A 22,813-nucleotide genomic window follows, 5' to 3' on the forward strand; every position below is an offset into this window, starting at 1 on the left:
CAGTACCTAGTGCAGTGCCTTGTACTAATGGGTGCTTACTATTTGACTTAAATTGACTTCTATTAGTTGGGATCAAAGCATAACCATTCCTTGGATTCATTCTGATTATCAGGATTTGTTCCTGTTGAGGAGGACTGTTTTTTTTCTACAAGCCCTTCTTTTCTCAGCCTTACAATCCATGTCAAACTGCCTCTTGCTCTTTACAGGGTCTATTCTTGTTTTCAATGGAGAGGATTGCACAGATTCATGATGAAAACTAGCCCCCATCGGCCCCTGATTCTCAAAAGACGGAAACTTCCCCTTCCTATCCGTGATGCCCCAGGTGAAGGAGCAAAAGATGAGCCTAAAGCGACTCCTGCTCAACAGGAGTCTGGGCAAATGCAGCCACCCAAGGAGGTGGCAGAACCTGATCTTCAGAAGTTTCCAACAGGCATCAAGATCATCAACCATCCCACCATGCCGAACACCCAAGTGGTGGCAGTTCCCACCAACACAGATATCCAGAGCATCATTGCAGCCCTGACTGCCAAAGGGAAAGAGAGCGGGAGCAGTGGGCCCAACAAATTCATACTTATCAGCAGTGGACGGGCCCCTACCCATCCTCCGGGATCCCAGCCCCCAAACCAAGGAGATGAAGTGGGCAAGAGGGCAGAAGTGGTAGCTGCAAGCATGGGACCAAAACCTGCAACTAGAGACGTGACCCTACCCAGACCACTAGGAGCCCATTCTGGTCGGGGATGGGAGCTGGAGGGCTGTGGTATGTGATCTTTAAAGCAAGGAAGTGGGAAGGCTCAGTATACATTGAGGAAAACCTTACTAGACAGTGGAACAGTGGGAAACGATCTTTGTTGGCAGGATTTTTGTTTACAATCTGTTCTTTGGTCCTAAACCTCAGTTCTTATCAACTGGGTTCTGAGACTAGGATTAAAATTCAGCTTTTCCATATTCTTGATTTGGTAAAGGACTTTCTGTTCATTTCTCCTGTTGACCCTGCAAAGAGGAGAAGATTAGGTTTGTTTTGTTTTGTTTTGTTTTCTGGGGGGGTGAGGCAATTGGGGTTAAGTGACTTGCCCAGGGTCACACAGGTAGTAAGTGTCAAGTATCTGTAATGATTGGAATGACGCCACCTGCTGGAGACTTACTGTAGAAGAGTTCCGCCCATGAAGCGAAGGTCTTTGAGGGCAAGACCAGGAGTCTTTTCTTTGGCGTCAGGAAGTGACGTGGGCTAGTGGGAGGAGGAAGGAAGAGACTGGTGGCTCGGTGTCACTCTTTTTCCTTAGGACGCTGGTGGAGAGGGGAGCTAGAAATGCACTCTCCCTTTAATAGATAGGAATCTAGGCCTTTCTCTCTCTCTTTACCAAATTCTTATTCTCCTTAATAAATGCTTAAAAGTCTAACTCTTGCTAAAGCTTATAATTTATTGGCGACCACTCATTAGATATTTTAGACAGACTAGCTAGAATTTTAGCCCTTAACATATCTGAGGTCCTGAGGGCTGGTGCTCCATCCACCGTGCCACCTAGCTACTCCTAGATTAGTTTTTATAGTGAAGTACAGGAACAGAAAGTGATTTATCTTGAGTGAGTGACTTTTTGGTAAGGTTAAATTGCATAGGGGGCAGCTAGTTTGGACAGAGAATAAAGCATGGGTCCTGGATTCAGGAGGACCTGAGTTCAAATCTGGCCTCAGATACTTGACACTAGCTGTGTGGCCCTGGACAAGTCACTTAACCCTCATTGCCCTGGGGGGGTTAGGGGGAGAGGTTAAATTGCTTAGTGTTCCCTTGAAGATCAGGGTAGCTAGAGTTAAGATCCAAGTTGAACTGTACTTCTGAATTCCCCCCAAATCTAGAATGGAGCAAAGCTACTTAGGGTCATCTTAGATTCAAAGATTCTCTGATTCCAAAATATTGAACGCTGTGGGAATGGTCTTTAATTGCCTATTTGGATATGGGGAGACCCAGCTGCTGGAACAGCTGGCAAGCAGGTAAAGAGGATCCTTGATTTATTTCTTCAACAGCTGGAAGTGAGGCAGCAGGCTGCCTTCTGGATGATAGCCTGACCAATATTCAATGGTTAGGAAAGATGAGTTCTGATGGACTGGGTTCCTGCAGCATCAAACAAGAGATAGAAGAGAAAGAAAACCAACATCTGGAGCAAAGTCAAGTCAAGGTGAGTTTTCTTAAGAGTAATGTGGTCAGGGCAGCTGTGGATAGAGCACCGGCCCTGGAGTCAGAAGGACCTGAGTTCAAATATGACCTCAGACACTTGACACTTGCTAGCTGTGTGACCCTGGGCAAGTCTCTTAACCCCAGTTGCCACACACACACAGACACACACAGACACACACACACACAAGAGCAATGTGGTCAGAAGGGTCAGTCAAGATCATTTCCCAAGAAAGGGAAGTATCTTGAATGTCTTGAAAGTCACCTATAACAGAATCTCCTAGTTCCAGTTCATTTTCCACTATGGCAATGATGTATAACTATGGACAGTTCTCTTTCCTCTGAGACTTTTTCCTCTCATGCATGAAATGGGAAGACTATTCATAAATATTACTGTGTGGTAAGTATGAATCATTGAATTGGAAGGAACTTTAGAAGTTGGCTATTCCAGTGATCTGTCTGTCCAGTACATGAATCTTTTCTAAAATCTCCTCAACAAGTGATCATTCAGTATCTATTTGAAGGGGGAATTCACTACATTATAAGATAGTATGTTCAAGGACATCACCATTCTTCTAGTGGGCAAGGTTGAAAATCTCAGTCACCTATGCCCTTCTCTCTCACTTACCCCTCTATGTCCAATCAGTGGTCCAGTCTTAGCAATTCCACTTTTTCACTATTTCTCACATCTGTCCACTTCTCTGCACTCATGCCAGGACCACTTCAGTCCAGGCCTTTATCACCTCTCCCCTTTCCAATATATCCCCCACATAGCTGCCAAAGCAGTATTCCTAAAGCGAAGGTCTGACCACATCTCTTCTGTTGAAGAAGCTTCCGTGGCATACTACTGCTTTTAGGAAAAACAAACCTTGGTGCCATTTAAAACTCTTTACAGTATGGCTCTAGCCCCCCCTTCTATGTTGATTAAATATTATGTACGCCTCACAATGCACAATTGTATTGTCTAACTGGCCTACCTGCTATTCTCTATACACATCATTCTATCTCACAGCTCTGTTCTTTGTATTGGCTTTGCCATGTTGAAATGCTTTCTTTTCACCTCTGCATCTTGGAAACCCATGGTCCATCAAGGTTCACCTTAAGCACCATTTCCTTTAAGAGGCCTTTCCTGATCCCCTCAGTTTTTAGTGCCTCTTTGACAAATCACTGTGTATTTATTTTGAATATGATCTGTATTTTTACTCATCTGTGGACAGATATCATGGACCTTCTCAATTCTATGTGTCTAGTACGTAGCATAGTTCCTAGCACATAATAGGTACTTGTTTGTTGATAGATTGATTCTACTCTTAAATACCTGTAATTGTTAGGAAATTTTTCCTTCTATGGAGTTGAAATCTGCCTTTTTGTAATTTAAACTAAACAAGTTTTTTTTCCCCCCCAAAAGAAAAGCCAGCATAGCACTTTTGTCACAACAAAACTTCAGATCATATGATGAAGGGCGAGTAGGTGGTAACAGTTTCTCTTACTAAATCACTACACAGGACAGTGAAAGGGGGCTGGAAATGTGAAGAAAGTGGAAGTGGGGGTTTTTAGCAGTTGAGGAGCTGAGATATTGAAGCTGTGCTGTATGTTTTTTGTAGAGAATGTGCAATGACTTGCAACTACTGTAATGATGACTGGATTTTGATCATGTTGAATATTTTACAAACAGCCCTTCAATGTAACAATCAATTCAAGTTCTTGGAATTTAGGTAGTTGTGAAACCTTGATGACTACTCTTTTAAGAGTCCTCCAAATCTATTAGAAAACTACAAGAAAGAAAAAAAAAAGTGGGGCAGCTAGGTGGCAGTGGATAAAGCACGGGCCCTAAATTCAGGAGGACCTGAGTTCAAATCCAGCCTCAGACACTTGACGCTTACTAGCTGTGTGACCCTGGGGAAGTCACTTAACCCCAATTGCCTCACAAAAAAAAAAGAAAGTAGATCTTTTCAATGCCATATTGGACAAAGCCACTTGGTGTCTTATCTGTAGGACAACTGAGGCAATTTAAACCTATTTATTGATATCTGACTTTTTTTTTCATATTTTTTTCTTTCTTTTTTTTTTTTTTGTGAGGCAATTGAGGTTAAGTGACTTGCCCAGGGTCACACAGCTAGTAAGTATCAAGTGTCTGAGGCTGGATTTGAACTCGGGTCCTCCTGACTCCAGGGCCAGTGCTCTATCCACTGCACCACCTAGCTGCCCCCAAAAAGATCTACTTTCTTTCTGGTTTTGGGTTTTTTTTGGTAGGGCAATGAGGGTTAAGTGACTTGCCCAGGGTCACACAGCTAGTAAATGTGAAGTGTCTGAGGTCGTATTTGAACTCAGGTACTCCTGAATCCAGGGCTGGTGCTTTATCCACTGTGCCACCTAGCTGCCCCGAAAAGATCTACTTTCAAAAGGTAGAGGCACAGTGGCTAGAGCACCGTCCCTGGAGTCAGGAGGACCTGAGTTCAAACCTGGTCTCAGACGCTTGATATTTACTAGCCGTGTGACCTTGGGCAAGTCACTTAACCCTCATTGCCTAACCAAAAATAAAAAAATTTTTTAAAAAAGAGTAAGAGGAAAGGAAGGTTGGTCAACAAGCATTTCTTCAGTACTTACTATGTACTGTAGTGTGAAGGCACGGGGGGGGGGGGGGGACGACACTGTAAAAAGACAAAATAAAAAATAGTTCCTGGTTTTAAGGAGCTCCTACTGGGAGAATGCAATCTTTAAACAGGTAAATTAAATCCACTATAATCTGAGTCAGGATACAGCTTTAACAATTAAGTGGATCTGGAAAGGTTTTCTATTAGAGATAGCACTTGAATTAGATTTGGAAAAAGCTAAGAATTCTAAAAAGAAGTGAGCCAGATAAAGAACACACCATTTTCTACCTGTTGGTTCTATTTTTCTACTTTGGAGCAACCTATACTAAATATAATCTCTCTCTCTGACATGACAAGCCATCAAATATTTAACATGTCATGGTACTAGACCAGAGGGTAGGCAGGGCTGGGGGTGTTTGCACAAGTGACAGACAGCTGAGTACATGGGCACTCTTCACATGTAAGGCAAGTTCTTGCTGAATACTAGTGTCTTAGCTCTCTTTACCAACTGCTTTTAGAGGCCCACACAGACACTACTAACGGTAGTCCTTGTCTGGCACTCTCTGGAAAGTAGGCAAGATGGCCCCTCAGAACTCAATCAAGGAGACCAAAATATGTAGGGAGACACAAAGAAAGACCCATGGGGGAGTGAGCCAGGATTTGCCAAGATGCTATGCCTACTTCTGTGTTGTGAGACACCTAATTCTCTTTCTCATATTCAAAACTTTCAAAAATTGTACTCCGGGGCGGCTAGGTGGCACAGCGGATAGAGCACTGGCCCTGGAGTCAGGAGGACCTGAGTTCAAAGCCAGCCTCAGACACTTAACACTTACTAGCTGTGTGACCTTGGGCAAGTCACTTAACCCCAATTGCCTCACCAAAAAAAAAAAAAAAAAATTGTACTCCATCACTGTAGAATAATGAGACCCAGCTCCATCATGATAAGCACCCCAACCATCTCTTCATTGTAGTCTTAATTCAACTAATAAAAGTGTAAAACAGAATCCTACAACATTCCTCTAAAGACCTCTCTTCATGTCCATACTGATAAATTAACATTCTTTAGTTCTGATCATTTAGCCAATTATTATTCTATCCAGTTGGACCTCATTCCTGACAGCCCAAATTTCTCCATCTTGTCAATAAGGGTATCATGAGAGACTTTGTCGTTTGTTTTTTTTTGGGGGGGGGGTGATGAAATTTAGCTATACTACTCTTCCAACTTCTACCAATCTAGTAACACTATCTAAAAAAGGAAATGGAAGTTAGTAGGACATGACTGGTTCTTAGTGAAGTCATGCTAAGTGCTCATAAAGCTCATAAATAATACAGTCTAGAATTTTGCTGTTATCAACATCAAGATCACCAATATTTAAGATATTTCTCTGTCTCCAGGCTTATTTCACCATTCTTGTTCTTCAGTATTACTTAAAAATCAAAACAGTGGCCCAGTAATTAAATCTGTGGGTAAATTATTTCCCATTTTGATGAGAGAATTGGACTTTTTAAAGTTGCTAGTTTTCTATTGCCTCGGCTATCTTTGACTTCAAATCCCTATTAGTATTTATCTACCTTTTCCAAATGTGAAGATCATTTTCTTCAATAGAAAAGATGGGGCCTGATGATTATAGAATCTTGGTGCTGGAAATGATCTAGTCTAGTTCCCATCTGAAGCACCACTCCACATCATCCCTGACAAGCAGTTATGCATCGTCTGCATCACAGACACCAGGGACAGCATTTTGTTTTCCAAGACGTGCTGTCCTGTTTTCAGGTAGCTGTGATTGGTAGGAAGTTTCTCTTTACCTTGAACTAGATCTGGCCTCCCTATGACTTCTACCCCATTGATCCTTGCTCTGCACCTTAGGATCAAGCAGAACAAATCTCATCTCTTCTGTATGACAACCCTCCTGATATTTGGAAACAGTGCTAAGGTGTAGGCCTCCTCTACACCGTCCTTCTGTCTCAGAATAAATCATCTTTATTTCTTTGAATCAGTCTTTGTGATACATGGCTTCATGTACTTTCACTACTCTAGTTGCCTTCCTCTGGACTCCCTCCAGCTCGTCAACGTCCTTCCTAAAAATGTGACACCCTCTCCTCATCCCCCAAACTAAATAATCCCAATGTGGTTCAGCCAGAGCAGAATACAGTGGTAGAATTCCCTGTCTTTCAGGTATTTGCACTGATTAATGCAGCCTCAGATCATGGTTGGTTTTTTTTTTTTTGGCTGCCACATCACACCGTTGACTTTTATTCAACTTGGAGTTCACTAAAACCCCTGGATCTTTTTCACATGATCTGCTTTATGGTAGTGCAGTGGATAGAGCACTAGTCCTGGAGTTGGGAAGACCTGAGTTCAGATCCAGTCTCAGACAGTAGCTATGTAAGTTACTTAACCTCTGCCTCAGTTTCCCCATCTGTAAAATGGGGATAAGAATAGCATCTACATTGCTGGGTGATTGTGAGTCAAATGAGATATTAATTGTATGGTGCTTAGGACAATGACTGGCATATAGTAAGCACTATAGAAATGTTCACCATCATTATTAGCTATTATCATGTCTTTCTCACTCTATAATTGTGCCCATAACTTTTAGAGCCCTGGTGCGATACTTGTACATTTATTTCCATTAAATTTCATCTTTGGGGGAAGCTAGGTGGCACAGCGGATAAAACACCGGTCCTGGATTCAGGAGGACCTGAGTTCAAATCTGGATCAGACACTTGACACCTACTGGCTGTGTGACCCTGGGCAAGTCACTTAACCCCCCATAGCCTTGCCAAAAAAAAAAATTTCATCCTTAAGAGAGTTAGCCCTTGGGGCAGCTAGGTGGTATGGTGGATAGAGCACTGGCCCTGGAGTCAGGAGGACCTGAGTTCAAATCTGGTCTTACACACTTAACACTTACTAGCTGTGTGACCCTGGTCAAGTCACTTAACCCCAATTGCCTCACTAAAAAAAACAAACAAACAAACAGAGAGAGAGAGAGAGTTAGCCCACTAGTCCAGCATGTCAGGATATTTTTAGTTCCTGGTTCTGTTGTCCAACATATTAACTCTTCTCCCTAGCAACATTTGATTTGCAGATTTAATACACATGCCATCTTCATCTTTAATCAGAATATTGAATGGGATAAACACCTGTGGGACTCTGGTAGATACAGCATCCAAGGTGATATCATTCCAATAATCAAGACGCTATATTTGACTGTTGTGAATGTACCTAAATGCACTATCATCCATGCCATTTCTTTCCATATAGCCCACAGAACTATCTTGATAGCCTTTGTCATATGCCAGGTGTTAGCAGCATCCCTTTAATTTGCCAGTTTGAAAGCCTTGACAAAAATGAAAAGATTCTTTATCCATATAGGTTCATAATAATCACTGCTTTTCCTTTTTACAATCTTCATAAGCCACTTTGCTGGAAGAATCCACCTTTTCTTTGTGCCCATGTCAATGCTATTGTACCTTTTCTAAGAGGTCGTGAGCAATGACTAAACATTCATTCCTAAATTTTCAGTATATCGGGATATAATTTTGCTTCTGCCAGATGATTGAAAGTCTTTAAGAACAGTTAGAATGCTCTCTTGCCATCTTAAGTATCTTGGATTTCAGTTTTGTGCTGGGTTTTTTTCCTATTCATTGCCCTCTGAAGATCATTCTTATTAATAGAGAATATAGAAGGAAAATAAAAGTTTGATTTTTCTTCTTTGTGTCATCTGTTATACTCTCATCTCCCTAAACCCTGTTACTATTCCTTTCTTTTGTTTTTGTTTTTGTTTTTTTAGTGAAGCAATTGGGGTTAAGTGACTTGCCCAGGGTCACACAGCTAGTAAGTATTAAGTGTCTGATTTGAACCCAGGTACTCCTGACTCCAGGGCCGGTGCTCTAGCCACTGCACCACCTAGCTGCCCCTATTCCTTTCTTTTAAAATGATGTCATTCTTTTTTTTTTTTTTTTTTTTTTTTTTTTGGTGAGGCAATTGGTGTTAAGTGACTTGTCTAGGATCACACAGCTAGTAAGTGTAAAGTGTCTGGTTCGGATTTGAACTCAGGTCCTCCTGACTCCAGGGCTGGTGCTCTATCTACTGTGCCACCTAGATGCTCCCATAATTCTTTTTTAATGTCTTTTACAAAATTTATTTGGAATTTTTTTTTTCTCCCAATTACATGTAAAAACAATTTTAACGTCCATTTAAAAAACTGTGTTCCAAATTCTTTTCCTGCCTCCCTCCCCACCCCTTCCCCTTAAGAGTGCAAGCAATTCAATATAAGTTAGACATGTGTAGTCATACAAAACATTTCTACATTAGTCAGGTTGTAAAAAAAAAAACCAGACAAAAAAACTTAAGAAAAAGAAACTTTAAAAATATGTTTCAATTTTTATTCAGACACCATCAGTTCTTTCTCTGGAGATGGATTGCATTTTTCTTTTTTTTTGAGGGGAGGGCAGGGCAATGGGAGTTTAAGTGACTTGCCCAAGGTCACACAGCTACTAAGTGTTGAGTGTCTGAGACTAGATTGGAACTCAGATCCTCCTGAATCCAAGGCCAGTGCTTTATTCACTAAGCCACCTAGCTGCCCCCAGATTGCATTTTTCATAAGTACTTGAGAGTTGTCTTGGATCATTGTATTGCTGAAAATAGCCAAGTCATTCACAGCTGATCATCTTGCAATATTGTTGTTACTTTGTACACAGTACATATCACTCTGCATCAGCTCATGTAAGTCTGTCTGGGTATTTCTGCAAGCAATTCTGCTCATTGTTTCTTATTACACAACAGTGTTCCATCATAATCTCATCCAACAATTTGTTCAGCCATTCCCCAGTTGATGGGCATACCCTCAATTTCAAATTCTTTGTACCAGAAAAAGGCTTCCATAAATTTTTTTTGTACATATAGCTCCTTTAACTTTTTGTTTTTAATCTCTTTTTGGATACTGACCTAGTAGTGGTTTTGCTAGGTCAAAGAGTATGCAGGGTTTTATAGCCCTTTGGCCATAGTTCCAAATTGCTCTACAGAATTTTTGAATTGGTTTACAACTCCACCATTGGTGCATTAGTCTCATTTTTCCCATATTCCCTACATTTGTTATTTTCCTCTACTGTCCTGTTATCCAATCCAATAGGTATGAAGAGGTACCCCAGAATTGTTTTGACTTGCATCTTTCTAATCAATAGTGAGTTAGAGCATTTTTTTTAATATGACTATAGATAGCTTTGATTATTTCATCTGAAAACTTCATATCTTTTGATCATTTATCAGTTGGAGAATGGCTCTTATTTTAACAACTTTGACTCAGTTCTCTATGTGTTGGAGAAATGAGGCCTTTATCAGACAAACTTGCTTCAAAATTTTTTCACAGTTACTATTGCTAATTGAATTTCCCTCCATCCTTCTCCTTCTCCTTGTCATTTACTCTATTCTCTATCTCCTTTCACCCTTTCCCTCCTTAAAGGTGTTTTGCCTTTGACTGCCACCTCCTCAAATCTGCCTTCCCTTCTATAACCTCTTCCCTCCCTCTCTCCCTTTATCCCCTTCCTCTCCTATGTTCCTGCAGGGTAAAATAGATTACTATACCCAATTGAGTATGTATGTTATTCCCTCTGAGGTAATTCTGATGAGCATAAGGTTCACTCACTCCCCAGCATCTCCACCATCTTCCCCTCCACTGGATAAGATTTTTCTTGCTTCTTTTATGTGAGATACTTTACCCCATTCTACCTCTTCCTTTCCCTTTCTCCCAGTACATTCCTCTCTTACCCCTTAATTTTATTTTTTTAAAGATATTACCCCTTCATATTCAACTCACGCCTGTGCCCACTGTCTAAATATACTCCATTCAGTTGCCCTAATAATGAGAAAGTTCTTATGAGTTACAAGTATCATCTTCCCATGTAGGAATGTAAACAGTTTAACCTTTTAATATCCCTTATGATTTATTTTTCCTGTTTGCCTTTTTATGTTTCTCTAAAGTCTTGTATTTGAAAGTCAGATTTTCTATTCAGTTCAGGTCTTTTCATCAAGACTGCCTGAGGGGCAGCTAGGTGGCACAGTGGAGAGAGCACCGGCCCTGGAGTCAGGAGGACCTGAGTTCAAATCAGGCCTCAGTCACTTGACACTTACTAGCTGTGTGACCTTGGGCAAGTCACTTAACCCCAATTGCCTCACCAAAAAAACCCAAAAAACCCAACAAAATCCAAGAATGCCTGAAAGCCCTCTATTTCGTTGAATTCCCATTTTTTCTCCTGAAGGGTTACACTCAGTTTTGCTAGGTAGGTGATTCTTGGTTGTAATGCCAGTTTCTTTGCTCTTCAGAATATCATATTCCAAGCCTCTGATCCTTAAATGTACAAGCTGCTAAAGCTTGTGTTATCCTGACTGTGGCTCCACAATACTTGAATTGTTTCTGGTTGCTTGCAATATTTTCTCCTTGACCTGGGAGCTCTGGAATTTGGCTATAATATTCCTGGGAGTTTTCATTTTAGGGTCACTTTCAAGAGGTGATCAGTGGATTCTTTCAGTTACTTATTTTACCTTCTGGTTCTAGAATATCAGGACAGTTTTCCCTGTCAGTTTCCTGGATGATGATGTCTAGGTTATTTTTTTGATCATGGCTTTCAGGTAGTCCAATCATTTCAAATGATCTCTCCTGGATCTATTTTCCAAGTAAGTTGTTTTTCCACTGAGATATTTCACATTATTTTCACATGAAATATTTCATATTTCTATTTTTTCCTTCTTTTGGTTTTTCTCTATTATGTCTTGATTTCTCATAACGTCATTAGTTTTCTTTTGCTCAATCTTCATTTTTAAGGAGTTATTTTCTTCAGAGAGCTTTTGTATGTACCTCCTTTTACATTTGGCCAATTCAGCTTTTCAAGGCATGCTTTTCCTCATTGGCTTTCTGTACCTCTTTTACCATTTGGCTTAGTCTGTTTTTTAAGGTGTTATTTTCTTCAGTATTTTTTGTGTGTGCGTCTCCTTTACCAAGCTGTTGACTTTTTTTTTTGGTGAGGCAATTGGGGTTAAGTGACTTGCCCAGAGTCACACAGCTAGTAAGTGTCAAGTGACTGAGGCTAGATTTGAACACAGGTCTTTCTGACTCCAGGGCTGGTGCTCTATCCACTGTGCCACCTAGCTGCCCCGACGTTGTTTTTTTTCATGATTTTCTTACATCAACTCTTATTCCTCTTTCTATTTTGTCCTCTACCTCTCTTGCTTTATTTTCAAATTCTTTTTTCAGCCCTTCTATGGCCTGAGACCAATTCATATTTTTCTTGGAAGCTTTGGATGTAGGAGTTTTGACTTAGTTATCTTCTTCTGAGGGTGTTTTTTAATCTTCCTTGTCACCATAGAAACTGTCTATGGTCAGCATTTTTTTCTGTTTGCTCATTTTCCCAGCCTATTTCTTGACTTTTAACTCTTTGTTAAAGTGGGGCACTGCTTCCAGGGTGGAGGGCGTATTGTCCTAAGTTTCAGGGGGTTTGTATAGTTGTTTTCAGAGATACTCCTAGGAATTTGTAAGTTTTTAGTTCTTCCAAAGTGGTATGATTTAAGGAGAGGTATGTTTACTACTCTCCTGTCCTGTGCTCTGGTCTGCAAGCAACCACAAGCCTGATTTTCTGCCCTGTAACTATGAACAAAGTTCCACTCCACTGTGGCTGCAAGTTCTTGTATGCTTGTCCTCTTCCCCAACCTGGGGCTACCACCCAAGACTCTTTTTAAGACCTCAAAAAAAAATCCCAAAAAACAAAAACATATATATATGTATATAAAATTCAGCAAAATAAATCTCTACATTGGCCATGTCCAAAAATGTATGTGTTTTTTAAGTCCATCACTTATGGCAAGAGGTGGGTGGCATGATTCATCTTCAGTACTCTTCACTTAGGATTTATCATTGCATTAATCATAGTTCTAAAGCTTTCAAGGTTGTCTCTATAATGTTATCATTGTATAAATTGTTCTAGATGCTCATTTTACTCTATTGGTCCAGATAGGTCTTTTCACAGTTTTCCTCTATAATTGTCTATTTTGTCATTTCTTATGACACAATAACACATACCACATGTACCACAGTTCTTTAACCATAGAGTTTCTTCTTACTGTTTGAAATCAGGTCTAGAATAATGGAATCATGATGTGCTTTCCTTTTGTCATTTCTTCAGCCTTTGGGGTGTCATAGGATTTCATATTTAGAACTGGAGGGGAACTTGTAGATAATCTAGTTTCAACTATCTCATTTTACAGGTGAGGAAACTGAGGCATAAAGAGATTAAGTGACTTCCCTAAGATCCTTCAGGTAATTAGTGTTAGAGCTGGAATTTGAACCTGAGTCTTCTGACTCCTAATCCAGCATTCTTTCCTCTGTACCATGGTTTTTCCTCAGTGAAAATGAAAATTGTCCCCAGGGAAATGATGAATTTATCAGCTCCTCAACTTTTAGTAGACTCTTTCAACATATGTCTGACCTATTGGTGTAAACTATTCCTTATTATATTTTGTCTCCACTCAGTTTGTGATTTAAATTAAAAACTTATCAACTGCTTTGTCCACTCAACTTAGTGGGCTGCAATGTTCCCCTACAACAATATATCTGTGATGTAGAGCTATTCTTATATAGCAATTTGCACTCCAAACATGAGTTCCAATTTAATAATAAAGCATCTTAAACTTGATCTCTCCAGTATTTCAAGAATATGTGATTTGAATATTGTCATAACTCTTTCCACCAAAGTAGATTGCAGTCCCCCTAAACCTTAGTAATTGGACTTTGCGATTGATATCCCTAAAACGTCAGTCACTATGCAACCAACATGGTGATGAGCTTCTTGAAATTACCTAGGTTGGTTCTCAGACAAAAGACTTATAGTTCATCACTGAGACTTTACTTAATGCCTTTCTGTGCTGGAAGGAATTAAGCAGAGCTTACATTCTATGAACAACTCTGTTCGACCATGAGGTATCAGTAGGACTTCTGTGAACTATAAATCATTTCTGGAGAATTCTTTCTAACACACAAAAACTATATACATTCATTAGCACACTGGCAGAGTATGAAGGGGATGAATATTTCCTCTGTGGAACAGCGTTTGGGGCTTTGCTACCATAACAAGAAATGCTTTATTTCTTTAAAATAAATTTTATTGTGCAAAAAAGAGACCTATTGGTCAGTGTATTATATTCAACTTTACCATATATTAAACAACCAACCAAGCATTAGGTTTTACATCTGACAGGGACATTTTAGATTATATTATGTGTGATTGTGAAGATAGATGATGGAAAATTCATATCTACCTTGGGTGTTGGTTTTATTATTCAGGAACAGAATGTTTTACTTGTCTCAAAAATAGTAAAACTTATTACTTAGAATAAAAATATATAAAAAATAAGTTGCCAAAAGATACACACACTAGAAAAAATAATATTGGTAGCAGAGTGAATCATATATGAGTTAAATACTTCTGAGCATTGTATTTGGTTTGGTTTGGTTTCGTTTCGTTTTGTTTTGTTTTGTTTTTGGTGAGGCAATGGGGGTTAAGTGACTTGCCCAGGGTCACACAGCTAGTAAGTGTCAAGTGTCTGAGGCCAGATTTGAACTCAGGTACTCCTGACTCCAGGGCCAGTGCTCTATCTACTGCGCCACCTAGCTGCCCCTGAGCATTGTATTTGAAGGCAGAGAACCTGGGTTCAAATCTCAACCCTGCAATTTACTGTTTGTGTCACCTTGGTCGGGTTACTTAACTTGTGATCCTAAGAATAATGCAGACTGATTTAAGCCAATCTAGTGGCCTGATGTTATCAGATATTCAGTTCCTTCTAATTCTATGAAAGCCGTTTATATCAGACCACTGGATTGGCTTAAATCAGTCTGCATTATTCTTAGGATCACAGATTTAGAACTAGAAGAAATTTCAGAGATCTAATACCGGTGGTCTGATAGAAAAGGCTTTCACAGAATTAGAAAAAACTCAATCTCTAATACCTCTGCGTGTGGCAGGTCCCACAACTAAGATGGCCACAAACAAATTTCTTCTAGAATCATCCTCTGGGTAAGAGGGTTTTTCCAAGAGATGTACTCTAGATGGGCAGGCGGCTTTGATGACTTTTTTTCCTTTTTTGTCCTTCTTTTCCCTTTTCTCTCTTTGATGTTCTCAGATGGAAGAACCCCCAGCTGCATCAACCTCCTGGCAGGAGTCTGTATCGGAGAGACCACCTTATTCCTACATGGCTATGATCCAGTTTGCCATCAACAGCACTGAGCGGAAACGCATGACCTTGAAGGACATCTATACCTGGATTGAGGATCACTTTCCCTACTTTAAGCACATCGCCAAACCAGGCTGGAAGGTCTCTATAATGTCTCTATAACAATCAGGGCTCAGGTGACCAATTCCCCGCTGTGTCATGGAAAAATAGACGAGAGTAGAAGAGATTAGATGCAAAAATAAATGCATCTGAAATTTGGATTTGTAACTTACTTCCGGTGACCTAAACGGACAAGCAGTTCCCTATTCAGACGCTCCTCCTTAAAATACCGTGATACTTTGTTGTTCACTCCAGTGTAGAATGTGGTTCAGAATTCCACTTTGCCCTTGCTCAGTAGAAAATATTCTTAGTGTACAACTAGATATCATGTCTTACCATAACTTGCTCTGAAATCATCTTTTAGATCACTGAATTTCATACTTGATAGTCTCTAGAACATCTTCCCAAGTTTCTGTAGTTAATAATACTTTGGGCAGGGGGAGCGTGGCAATGAGAGTTAAGTGACTTGCTCAGGGTCACACAGCTAGTAAGTGTCAAGTGTCTGAGGCTGGATTTGAACTCAGGTCCTCCTGAATCCAGGCTCAGTGCTTTATTCCCCAATACTTTCAGAATCAATATAGAATGATGTGTTCCAAATAACCTAGCTATTCGATTTGCAATTAGGGTGTCTACAATGGCTGATGATTCACCTCCTCTATATTTGTGAGATTAGCAAGCTTTTTGTTGTTGTTGTTTTTTGGTTTTTGGTTTTTTAGTGAGGCAGTTGGGGTTAAGTGATTTGCCCATGGTCACACAGCTAGTAAGTGTTAAGTGTCTGAGGCCGGATTTGAACTCAGGTCCTCCTGACTCCAGAGCCGGTGCTCTATCCACTGCGCCACCTAGCTGCCCCCATTGGCAAGCTTTTTAAAATGGTGTGCCAAGGCTCTGACCCTTCAGGAGAGAGGGTGACAGAAGAGAGTGAGGCATAGTTTTGTGCATTCCATAGACCACCGGCCTCTGATCTGGTAGAGAATACTCAGCCCTGTCCTAGGGTCTGTGAGAGGGTAAGAGACAGTGTAGGAACAGGTACCTGCATCCTCACCTGCAGCCCTCCTTGAGGCACTAGATGGTGGTGATCTCAGTAGGAAATGGTCTTGACTGTTCTTCAACCTCTGCTTTAATTGACCTGAGATTCACGGATGAGGATGTTCCTTGTTTGGGTTGCTACTTGTGTTGGTACATTCCACATCAGCCAGTGCTCTTGAGGCCTTCCCTCTTGTGCCTTTTGTGTCTTAAGGATTCTGATGTGCTGCTTGAGCTGTCGGTCTCTTGTCTCCTGTTCTTGCCAAGTGAATCTTTCTTCTCTGGTCAACCTTGTCTTCCACTCACTGCACAAGTCATTGTTGTCTAACATGTTGCTGCTTTATTTCATTTGTTTTTACGTTTTTTGAATGAGTATGAGGAATGATCCTTCTTTTGTTCTTGTTGTTTGTCCTTCATTCTCGAAGAGGACCATGACATTGGGGTAATGTCATGACTTGTAGTGAATTGGATTTAAGTGAGGGAGGGCTATGCAAAGTCACCAATCTCACTTTCTCCTCCAGGGCCATCTGAGTCCAGTGGCAAAATATATATCAGGACGACTGGAGATGGCCTCAGATGTTTAAGGCAATTGGAGTTAAGTGACTTGCCCAGGGTCACACAGATAATAAGTGTCCAAGGTCAGATTTGAACTCAGGTCCTCCCAGCTTCAGAGCCAGTGCTTTTCACATTGCGCCACATAGCTCTTTCATCCCGCTTTTTACACATGGGAAGCCTGAGGCACACAGGTCTTATAGCTCTGTCACTCAACAAGCATTTATTCAGGACCTACCATGTATCAGGGGCTATGCTCAGGTCCGGGTAGGCAGAAACTCAAATGAAACAGTTCCTGCCCTGAACAAATTTACATTCTAGTGGAGAAATCAAATATGCACATGCAGGGGGTCCCCAAAGTCTTAATACACTTTTATGTTTTAAAACCTTGATAGCATGATGTGGTCTTCCCCCAAATTTAGTTTTAAACTAACATAATTTAGAACTACACTAAGTCTTTGGGGACATCCTGTGTAAATATATACAAAGTAAGCAGGATCATTTGGCATGGGAAGGCAGTAGCAACTGGGGGAATGAGGAAGAACCCCATAGAAAAGGTAACACTTGAGCTGAGCCTTCAAGGAAGCTAGCAAAGCTGTAGTCAGTGACAAAACCAAAACTGACCAAGGTGTGATGCAAGGCAATGAGTAACAGATTTGGGGTCCCAGAGACCCGAGGTGGCATTCCCAGCTCTGTGGTTTTGGGCACATCGTTTCAGTCCTCTTGGTCTTGGTTTCCTCAACTGCAAAATGAGAGGGTTGGACGAGGTAACCTCTTATGTTCCCTTACAACCTTAGGCTCTGGGACCTTTTTGGTCTGGATTTGTCATTTCATTGCTATAGGGAAACTTGTCCTATAGCCCATCTGCTTAGCCCGGGACACTGAGTGGTTAGGTGATTTGCCAAGGGTCACATAGCTAGTGTATTGTCAGAAGGGAGACTACTACCCCACACTGCCCCTTGGTTTTGTTTTGTTTTGTTTTGTTTTTTTGGTGAGGCAGTTGGGGTTAAGTGACTTGCCCAGGGTCACACAGCTAGTAAGTGTTAAGTATCTGAGGCCAGATTTGAACTCAGGTCCTCCTGAATCCAGGGCCGGTGCTCTATCCACTGACTGCCTCTTGTTATATGAACTATGATTCTCAATTCTCGGCCCACAACTTTCTAGCATATGACACTACTCCTTGATTCATTTCTTTTTTTTTTTTTAATTTTTTTCAAATTATGAAAGTATTTTATTATTTTCCAGTTACATGTAGAGATAGTTTTCAACATTTGTTTTTATAAGATTTCTAGTTTCAATTTTTTTCCCTCTCCCCCCTCCCCAAGACAGCAAGTAATCTATATCAGATTACATGTGTACAATATGTTACAGTTACATATATACAATAACATTAAACATATTTCTGCATTAGTCATGTTATAAGAGAAGAATCAGAGCAAAAAGGAGAAACCTCAAAAAAGAAAAACAACAGCACCAGAAACAAAAGAAATAGTATGGTTCAATATGCATCCATATTCCACAGTTCTTTTTTTTTTCTGGATTTGGAGAGCCTTTTCCATCATGAGTCGTTTGGAACTATCTTGTACCGTTGTATTGCTGAGAAGCCTTGATTCATTTCTACACAATTATTGCTTTACTCTAAAATTGATTTCCTCCCCCACCTAACAACTACCCAGACTCATCTCTTGATCACTAGCTTTAAAAAATGGGAGTTAATCACTAACCAGTATCTCATTTGAGATCCTTGGGATCATGGCTGAGCCTGGGGACATTCATTGCAGTGGAATTTTAGAGTGAGAAGTATAGTTAGCCATGGGTACCAGAGATTTGACAGAGCCCCCGAAGAGGCTTTATTATGAAGAAGAAAACTGAGGTTAGGTAGCTGGGTACCATCCTCCAGTGAGAATCAAAAGTCATGTATCCCAAACTGAAATCTGAATGTCTTCATCTCATTTCAGAATTCCATACGCCACAATCTTTCTCTACATGACATGTTTGTTCGGGAGACATCTGCCAATGGCAAGATCTCCTTTTGGACCATCCACCCTGATGCCAATCGCTACTTGACATTGGACCAGGTGTTTAAGGTGAGCATCCTGGTGTCCAGTGGATGGCTATTGGGATGATTTTTAGGTTTAGAAACCCCTTCAGAATTGAGGGTGAGAGTACCCATGAGGGAGTAAGCTCATTTTGTTCTCTGATAGTCCAGAGAGTCAACATGTACAGAGAACATAATGTGTTATGTACAGTTGAAAAATAGTTTTGGGGGAGAAGGGTGGGACAGCAGTCTAGCAAAAATTTTAGAGGTAACAAAAATGGCAAAATTTGGAGTTTTTTTACATTTTAAGCTGGGGACCTAAGATCTAATTCATGACCTGTCAACACTAAGGGGTTCTTTGTTGAAAGTAACAGTTGTTTCAGGGTTACAATGCCATGTTCACATACCTGATAGGGTTCTTACTCCCATTCTCTCTCATACCTAAAGCCCTTCAAAGAATATTTTATGAAAGTGTTCTTCAGTAGGTCAGGTTTATGTTTCTTCCCATACTGGTGAAATTGACCGAATTGGTTGGTAACTTCAATCTCATTTCTTTCCCAATGCCTTGCTGCCTCCAGCCACTGGACCCAGGGTCTCCACCACCGTCTGAGCACTTGGAATCAGTAAGATTCTCTCTCTCCAGCTCGGGGCTTGGCCTTGTTCTCCTTTTGCTGCTCAGCATGACTTCAGTGGACAGGGACAAGATGGTCAAGGAAGGGCAGGCAATCCCAGGGCCATGTGGCAGCTGGCCGCAGACACAGACTCCCCCAAGGCTATCTTAGACGTGGGAGAACTGAGCTGCTTCATCATTACTGTCTCACCTCCCCTAGATGCACACCTCTTTAGGGATCACAACTACTTCCCTTTCCCTTCCCACAGGCAACAGCAAGGTGTTCAGCAGAGTGCAGCATGACAGGAGAACAGTGCCACAGGCTTGGCATGGAATAGCAGCAATGTAAATGACATGAGTCTTGCAAGCAGCTATTTTCACGCGCATTTCTCTTCCCTTGCTCTTCTTTTCCACTTCTTTAGCCATACAGTCTAGCTGCCCAGGGGAGACACCATGGGTATGGTTGGGGGCACTGTTGTAGCACTGTTGGTCACTATGCTGCTCACCTTTCCCACAGACAGGCCGTGGAAACAGGGCCCGTGGTGACCCCCTTGGATCAGCTTTTTCTTCCTTTATGGCTATCAGGTGGCAGAGAGACAGCACTGCTCCAGAGCATAGCAGCCAGTGGGGTTTGCTTCTCATCTCCCACACTTTTCTAAACTTGGCTTCTTTCTTTCCTCTTTTTGACAAGCAGCAACAGAAACGGCCCATCCCTGACCTCCGCAGAAACCTGGGCATCAAAGCTGAGCTCCCCTCGAGTGCACGTAAGTCTTGGGGAAGGGCTGAATTCAGGTTTTGTTTAGGAGTAAGTTTGAAGGAGTCAGGACTCTTAGGTTAAGTTCTCAGCTTCTATCCTTGGGAAGAGGATTTGCGATTGAGAAAGGGGAGGAAGTCTGGCCCTCAGTGCTCTTGACCTCATCCTCTCTCTCAGGACGGAAGATGAAGCCGCTACTCCCAAGGGTCAACTCCTATCTAGTACCAATCCAGTTCCCAGTGAATCAACCCCTGGTGCTGCAGCCCTCGGTGAAGGTGCCATTACCCCTGGCTGCCTCTCTCATGAGTTCAGAGCTTGTCCGTCATAGCAAGCGGGTTCGCATTGCCCCCAAGGTGAGTAGTGTCCTTTCTCCTGTAAAGGGAACTCATCTGGTCAGTCAACAGAGATTTACATAAAAATTTATTATGTGAGGTTCTGTGGAGGATACCAAGTTCCATATGACCTGATCCCTCTCCTTGGGAAGAGAAAACATTCTAAAAGATTACATTTTGAATTATGTTCTAATTAAGTTTCATAACAAAGAGATTGGGGTGGTGGTGGAGTGCTTTATGAATTAAATGGAGGACTTCCGGCTGGGAAGGATCATTAAAGTCTTTCTGAAGGAGGTGGCCTTTGAAACTAGTTGTCTTTAAAGGACTGGGAGAGGTGGGAGAGAAAGAGAAAGGGCTATCTGACATAGAACAGGATAAGCAAAAGCAAAGAGGCAGAAAAGTGCAACGACTGTTAAGGAAATGGTAATAGTTCATTTTGACAGGAGTGTTAATTTGTCAAGGGAAGTTGATTAGGCTGGAAAGGTATGTGTTGGGGGGGTGCGTTTTATAGGTCATGTTAAGGACTTTGAGCTGAATTTTGTTGATAGTAGAGAATCATCAAAAATAATAGCAAAAGATTTAAAATGATTAAAACTATACTTTAAAAAGGAAACACCAGGGGGCAGCTAGATGGTGCAGTGGATAGAGCACCGGCCCTGGAGTCAGGAGTACCTGAGTTCAAATCTGGCCTCAGACACTTAACACTTACTAGCTGTGTGACCCTGGGCAAGTCACTTAACCCCAATTGCCTCACTTTAAAAAAAAAAAAAAAAGGAAACACCTGATAGTGCTCTGTAGGCTAGATTAAAGAGAGTAGAAACCAGAAGTAGAGAAACAGTTGGCATTATTTTTGTAGAAGTTTGGGACTTGATGATTTAATAAGGACTTGAAATAGATATCAGTAATGATGGAAAAGAACAGAAAAATGCAAGAAATATTTCCAAAGCAAAATCAATAGGAATTATTTGTTAGGGGGCAAATGAGAGAAGTCCTATGTTAGTGGGAAATGGTGGTACTACTAGAAATAAGAGTTTTTAGGGAAATATGAGTTTAATTTGGGACATATTAAGTTGATTCTGGATGACATATCCAGGTGAAGAGTTCCAAAAGGGATTGGAAATGTTGGCTTGGAATTTGAGAACAGAATTAGGGCTAATGATAAAGATTTGTTGATCAACAACACAGAAGTAGTTAAGTAAATGAGATTACCCAGAGAGAATTTAAAAAGACAAGAAGAGGTATGATGAAACTTTTAGAGAAGCCTGCATTTGGTTGGAGGAAAACAAAAACCAAGAAAGGAGAAATGGTGATCAACCAGAGGGATGGGAGAAGAGCTAGAAGAGAGCTGGGCCACAAGACCAAGGAGGAGAGGGTTTAGGGGATGGGGAGGGAGGGGGGTTGAGCCTAATGACTGAGAAAAGAGCCATGGGCAGTAAATTAGGTGGATTTCATTAAGTGATCTCTGTCCAGAGATCAGACAATGGCAGGGGGTGTGGGGGTATAAGTAGAATTGTATTTGCAGTCGTTTTGTCAGGTGGCTTTGCCTAATTTCAGTAGGGAAGAGTGAGACACAATGTGGAAAAAATTTAAAGCATTGATAAAACTGGTTACAGGGGGGGAAAGGCTATGAATTGGGTCATTAGGAGGTCATGGGAAAACTTTGAAGGGGCAGTTTCAAAAGGGTTGTGGGAGTAGAAGTCAAATTATGAAAGATTACAGAGTGAAAATATATTGAGCATCATTTTTATACAAGGCATTGCCCTAGGCTCTAGTTTTGAATACAGAGTCAGTCAGTAAGCATTTATTAAGTACCTACTATGTGCTGAGGATACAAAGAAAGGCAAAAGAGCCCTTGAGCTCACAGTCTAATTGGGGAGACAGCATGAGACAGCATACAAACTATATATACAAGATAAGTAAGAAATACATCAATGGAAAGCACTAGAATTAAGAAGGATTGGGAAAGTCTTCCTGTAAAAAGTGAGGTTTTAGGTGGAACTTAAGGGAGCTGGGAAGCAGAGATGAGGAGGGGAAGCATTCTAGGTGGGGAGGACAGACAGTGAGAATGCCCAGAAGTCAAGAGATGGAGTATCTTGTTTGAGGCCGGTGTCACTTGCTCAAAGAGGACATGGTGGAGGTTTAAGGTGTCAGAAGACTGGAAAGGTGGGAGAGAGGGCCAGGTTAGGAAGGACTTGGGATGCCAAACAGGATTTTATATTTGGTCCTGGAGGTGATCGCCGCTGTCGTTTATTGAGTAGGGGGAAGGAAGGGTCACATAGTTAGACCTGCACCTTAGGAAAATCCCTTTGGCCTCTGTGGAGACGATGGCCTGGAGCAGGGAGAGACTTGTGGCAGGCTGTTTGCAGTAGTGCCGGCAGGAAGGAGGACGTGGGGGCAGTATTGGAGGAAAGAAAGATGGGGG

The 22,813-nt window shown here is 41.3% G+C and overlaps 1 protein-coding gene across 3 annotated transcripts in view; it reads left to right on the top strand.

Moving 5' to 3' along the window:
* FOXM1 (forkhead box M1) overlaps nucleotides 1-22,813 on the top strand; it is a 29,630-nt gene that overhangs the window by 3,444 nt on the left and 3,373 nt on the right. The window contains exons 2-8 of one of the 3 annotated variants that reach the window (XM_043967375.1): nucleotides 207-757; nucleotides 2,020-2,171; nucleotides 14,933-15,124; nucleotides 18,616-18,744; nucleotides 19,274-19,318; nucleotides 19,997-20,069; nucleotides 20,237-20,412. In XM_043967375.1, coding sequence (XP_043823310.1) covers nucleotides 247-757; nucleotides 2,020-2,171; nucleotides 14,933-15,124; nucleotides 18,616-18,744; nucleotides 19,274-19,318; nucleotides 19,997-20,069; nucleotides 20,237-20,412 — 1,278 coding nt within the window. In that variant the 5' untranslated portion in view covers nucleotides 207-246. The remainder of the gene's footprint in view (nucleotides 1-206; nucleotides 758-2,019; nucleotides 2,172-14,932; nucleotides 15,125-18,615; nucleotides 18,745-19,273; nucleotides 19,319-19,996; nucleotides 20,070-20,236; nucleotides 20,413-22,813) is intronic. The other 2 variants (XM_043967376.1, XM_043967377.1) reach the window with 2 other exon arrangements.

This window comes from Dromiciops gliroides, chromosome 5 (assembly GCF_019393635.1).
Source record: "Dromiciops gliroides isolate mDroGli1 chromosome 5, mDroGli1.pri, whole genome shotgun sequence".
In the NCBI taxonomy this organism is placed as follows: domain Eukaryota; kingdom Metazoa; phylum Chordata; class Mammalia; order Microbiotheria; family Microbiotheriidae; genus Dromiciops; species Dromiciops gliroides.